The sequence below is a fragment of the Arachis stenosperma genome, chromosome 3 (genome assembly GCF_014773155.1).
Source record: "Arachis stenosperma cultivar V10309 chromosome 3, arast.V10309.gnm1.PFL2, whole genome shotgun sequence".
Classification (NCBI taxonomy): Eukaryota; Viridiplantae; Streptophyta; class Magnoliopsida; order Fabales; family Fabaceae; genus Arachis; species Arachis stenosperma.
The window spans coordinates 99,534,361-99,539,336 of NC_080379.1; the positions used below are offsets into that span (position 1 = coordinate 99,534,361).

Below are 4,976 nucleotides of genomic sequence, written 5' to 3' on the forward strand. Positions count from 1 at the left end.
ATCCCTCAGGAGTTCTACAGGATAGCTGACAAGTCGTCCACCACTGCGAGACTGGCTTTCTCTCATCTTATCTCTGTGCAACGGTTGGATGTCACATTGATGGAGATACCCCGATCGGCATTGAGAGACCGATCACAAAAAAAGGTATGAAACACGCTAGAGAGCTCGGGCAGGGACCACAGCAGGAGCTAGTTCCACCGCCTCCTGATAAGTGGATATCTTATACCCTTTTTCATAGCATTTTCATAGTGGTTTTAGTTATATTCTATTAAGTTTTAGTATGTTTTAGTACAAAATTCACTTTTTGGATGCTACTTTGGGTTTTTGTATTTTTTCTATGATTTTAGGGGATTTTTGAGCGAAATTGGCAAAGTCTTGTTTAGAGACAAAGAAAGGATAGCAGATGCTGTCAAATCCTTACCTCTGCATATTCCAATGAGCATATCTTGAGCTATAGAGATCCAAGTGACACGGTCTCATTGCTGTTGGAAAGCTAACTTCCAGAGCCTTTCAGAAATATATAATATTTTATACTTCTTTTCCAGAACAATTGCCAAAATTGGTGTTGAATGTCCACATCTAGAGTTCAATGCCCAAAGAGGAGCAAGCCCAGCGTTGAATGCCCAAAACTGGCATTCAACGCCAACAAAGGAGCAAAAGGCAGCGAGCTCACCCCCTAATGGGTGTTCAACGCCCAAAGCCCAAGTTGGATGCCAAGCACCATACGAAGCAATCACCAAAGTGGGCCCAAAGTGGATTTTAGCACTCCTTAGCCTATCCAGTCTTATCTTTGTACTTTTTAAATTAAAATTAACATCTTTTAGGGTTAGCATTGACGTGTGTGCATCATATTGTGTTCATTGTTCTTGCTTCTGCAACTTTTACTTTCTGTTTTCAATTTTGGATTGAGATTGAAGGAATTCTGTTTCAATTCTTGATCTAAAATTCCTTTTTGTTCTTCTTTTGCCTAATTTTGAGATTTGAAGAATTTGATCCAACTTTTATTCACTGCTCTCATCTACATTTCTTCTGTAATTTATTTTTTGTTTGATCAAGGAAGGAATTGAGATCTAGATCTACCTGCTAGTCTCATTAATCCCCTGAGATCTTCAATTTTTCTTTTAGATTTCACAATTGAGCTAAGTTCACTTTTTGTTTTGTTCTTCAAGCAATTTTACCGTTCTGTTTATATTTTCTGTAACTAATTTCATCTTCTACTTCTCTGATTAATTGCTCTTTACATTCTCTTGTTGAATTCTGAATCCCAGCTCCCACATCCCTTTACTATTCAAGTAATTTTCATTTCTTGCACTCTAAGCTTCAGCTATTTACATTTCTTGCAATTTAAGTTTCAGCTCTTTTACTTTCTTGCACTTTAAGTTTCATGCAATTTACTCTTCTGCACTTTACTTTTCTATCAATTTCCCCTCTCCCTTTTATTTTCATGCAATTCAGCTTCTGTTAATTACAATTCACTCAAATTATCAACTGTTTGCTTAACGAAATAAACCACCTAACTAAAATTGCTCAATACTTCAATCCCTATGGGATCGACCTCACTCATGTGAGTTATTACTACTTGATACAACCCGGTACACTTGCCGACGAGTTTGTGTTGAAATTTGATTTCCACCCATCAAATTTTTGGCACCGTTACCGGGGATTGATTTAGATTGACAATGATTAAGTAATGTGGTGGTCTAGATTAAGCACTTTTTCTTTGTTTTTGTTCATTTTCTTTGTTTTTAACAAGCACACTAACTGTTTGAATTTTTGTTTAAACTAACATTAACCTCACTCTAGCAGTAGAGTGAATTACTCTTGTTTTCTGGTTTTTTTGTGTGTTTCTTATTGTTTTGTATGACAGAGGCAAGGAGAGAGATCCCTACCTTCTGTGAGACTGACGAAAGAACTCTCAGGAGAATAAGAAGAGAAGCCAGAGGAAAGGGGGTCATTGGTAAAGAAACTTCTGAAGAAGAGTACCAAGAAATGAAGGAAAATCCAACAAATCCACCAGTGCGAGTAGCCAACAACAATGGTCAACCTCAGAGGAGAGTTTTGGCTTCTTACACATTTGCTAATCCAAGGCATTATGGGAGTAGCATCCTTACCCCAAATGTCAATGCAAACAACTTTGAATTGAAGCCACAGCTCATCACTTTGGTACAAAACAACTGCTCCTATGGCGGAGGCCCACTTGAAGATCCAAATCAACACTTATCCACTTTTCTAAGGATTTGTGACACTGTCAAAACCAATAGAGTGCATCTTGACATTTACAAGCTATTGTTATTTCCATTTTCCCTCAGAGACAAAGCCACTCAATGGTTGGAGACATTTCCAAGAGAAAGGATCAACAATTGGGAAGATCTAGTGAACAAATTCTTAGCTAAGTTTTATCCTTCCCAAAGGATTATCAAACTCAAAACAGAGGTCCAAACATTCACTCAGATGGATGGAGAATCATTGTGTGAGGCATGGGACAGATACAAAGCTTTACTCAGGAAGTGTCTACCAGATATGTTCAATGAATGGGACATACTTCAAAATTTCTATGAAGGCTTGACCTTGAAAGCTCAAGAAGCACTAGATCACTCAGTAGGAGGTTCTTTACAATTGATGAAGACAGTAGAGGAGGCCCAAAACCTCATTGATATGGTGACAAACAATCAATATTTCTTTGCTCATCAAAGGCAATGCCAACCAGCCCAAAGGAAAGGAGTCCTGGAGTTGGAAGGTGTGGACACTATCCTAGCTCAAAATAAGGTGATGCAGTAGCAAATCCAGTAACAATTTGAGCAAATGGCTAAGAGAATTGACAGTTCACAAGTTGCAACAGTGAATATCACCAATCAATCACCAACTGGGTGGGGATCAAATGAAGAAAACCAAGAGGATCAGCAATAGGTGCACAACCAAGGTTCTGGATCAAATGACTTCCATGGAGACACTACAACTCTTCTTGGAGGAACCATCCAAACCTGAGATAGGGAGACAACCAGAATCAAAACCAGCAGCCATGGCAAAGAAATTCAAACCACAACAACTCAAAAAACACAAACAACAACAACCAGTAAAATACTAACCCCAATCCATATAGAAAACCCCAAAACAATCATCCCAATTCCAACTATTATCCATCTAATAATCCAGCCACTAACTAAAACAATTATCATCCACCCTCAACTTCTCACAATCAGCCACAGATACCACAAGATGCTCAAAGAATCTCCAACTTGGAGATACTGATGGAAAAGATTATGAAGCAGCAGGAACTAACAAACAAGAATCATAAAGCATCAACGAGAAACTTAGAGAGACAGATTAGACAATTGTCCAAGCAAGCTATGATTGAAAGGCCAACAAGCTCACTCTCAAGTGTTACCATTCCAAATCCCAAAGAAGAATGCAAAGCTATTCAATTAAGGAGTGAAAGGACTTAGGTGAATAACACAGAAGCCAACAAGAAGCCTATGGAGAATGACAAGAGGCCAACTGAGAAAGAGGAAGCCAACAATGAAGAAGAGGTGACAGCAAGCAAGCAAGCTCAAGAGAAGCTTAAAGAGAAGGATGACCAGCCACAAGATTCAAGGAAAGGGAAGCAAGTGATGGAAGAACCATCTCAAGGACAGAAGCAGTTGGAGAAGACTTTCACACCTCCCTTGCCATACCCTCAAAGGTTCAACAAGGAGATCAAGGATCAACACTTACCCAAATTCCTTGAAGTCTTCAAGAAGTTGGAGATTAATATCCCCCTGGCTGAAGCATTAGAGCAGATGCCTCTATATGCAAAATTTTTGAAAGAGCTTATCAATAAAAAGAGAAGTTGGCATGAGAAGGCAACCATTATGCTCACTGAAGAATGCAGTGCTGTGATTCAAAGGGGCCTCTCACCAAAACTCAAGGATCCTAGGAGCTTCTTCCTGCCTTGTACCATTGGTAGTCTAACCATTGATAAGGCATTATGTGACCTAGGAGCAAGCATTAATCTAATTCCCTATTCTATGATGAGAAGGCTATGCATAGAGGAGGTAAAGCCCACACAAATGTCACTAGAGCTCATGGACAAATCATTGGTATTTCCCAGAGGAGTGATTGAAAATCTTCTGGTCCAAGTAGGGACATTCATATTCCCAGTAGACTTTGTGATCCTGGATCTAGGAGAAGAAGGGAGTAACTATATTATCTTGGGAAGACCCTTCTTGGCCACAGCAAGGGCCATCATAGATGTTGAACAAGGAGAGCTGACCCTAAGGGTACATGATGAAAGCATTACTCTGAATGTCTTTCCAAAAGCACAGCATAATGATGAAAAAGAAAAATGTATGGAGGCTGACAAAGAAAACTTACAGTGGAAGGAAGAAACCAACAAGACACTCGTTAATTTTTTTTCCAAAGCAAGAGACAAGCAGCAAAGCAGGGCAAAAGGAGAATGAGACTCTAAAGAATAATGAGAGAAAGCAAGAAGGAAGTGAGGTGTTAGCCACTAAGAAGACAGATTCCAAAACACAACCCACTATCAAAGGAGAAGAATCACCAAAAAAAGGGAAGAAAAGTAAGAAAAAGGGTCCAAAAGGGTGGAAAAATAAAAAGATCCCAACTGAAGGATTGTCAAAGGAAAATAAAGTGCAGCTAATTTACCAGCAGTTGGGGACAAATCAATAATCTGAGGATTACTACACTAACAACAGGATACTCCCACTTGAGCATGCACAGATTGAACATCAGGGCACTGGAAGGAAGCTTACTATGAGAGGAGACAAACTGAGACATCACAATCATCAACCACCTTAATGAGGGCCCAATGTCAAGCTAGTGACAATAAAGAAGCGCTTGTTGGGAGGCAACCCAACCTGAGGTAATTTTCTTTTCATAGCTATTTCAATAAAAGGGTTGAGTAGTTTTATCTGTATTGCAAGGAGCTAAGTTTGGTGTTGCACACCAAAACAATTTAAGGGAGAGTGAAGGATGCTAAG

At 39.3% G+C, this 4,976-nt stretch overlaps 1 protein-coding gene across 1 annotated transcript; it reads left to right on the plus strand.

Moving 5' to 3' along the window:
• Positions 1-3,473: 3,473 nt before the first annotated feature.
• LOC130966466 (uncharacterized) lies at positions 3,474-4,436 on the plus strand. Its single transcript, XM_057891278.1, has one exon. The coding sequence runs from the start codon at positions 3,474-3,476 to the stop codon at positions 4,434-4,436; it is 963 nt and encodes a 320-aa protein (XP_057747261.1).
• Positions 4,437-4,976: the final 540 nt, after the last annotated feature.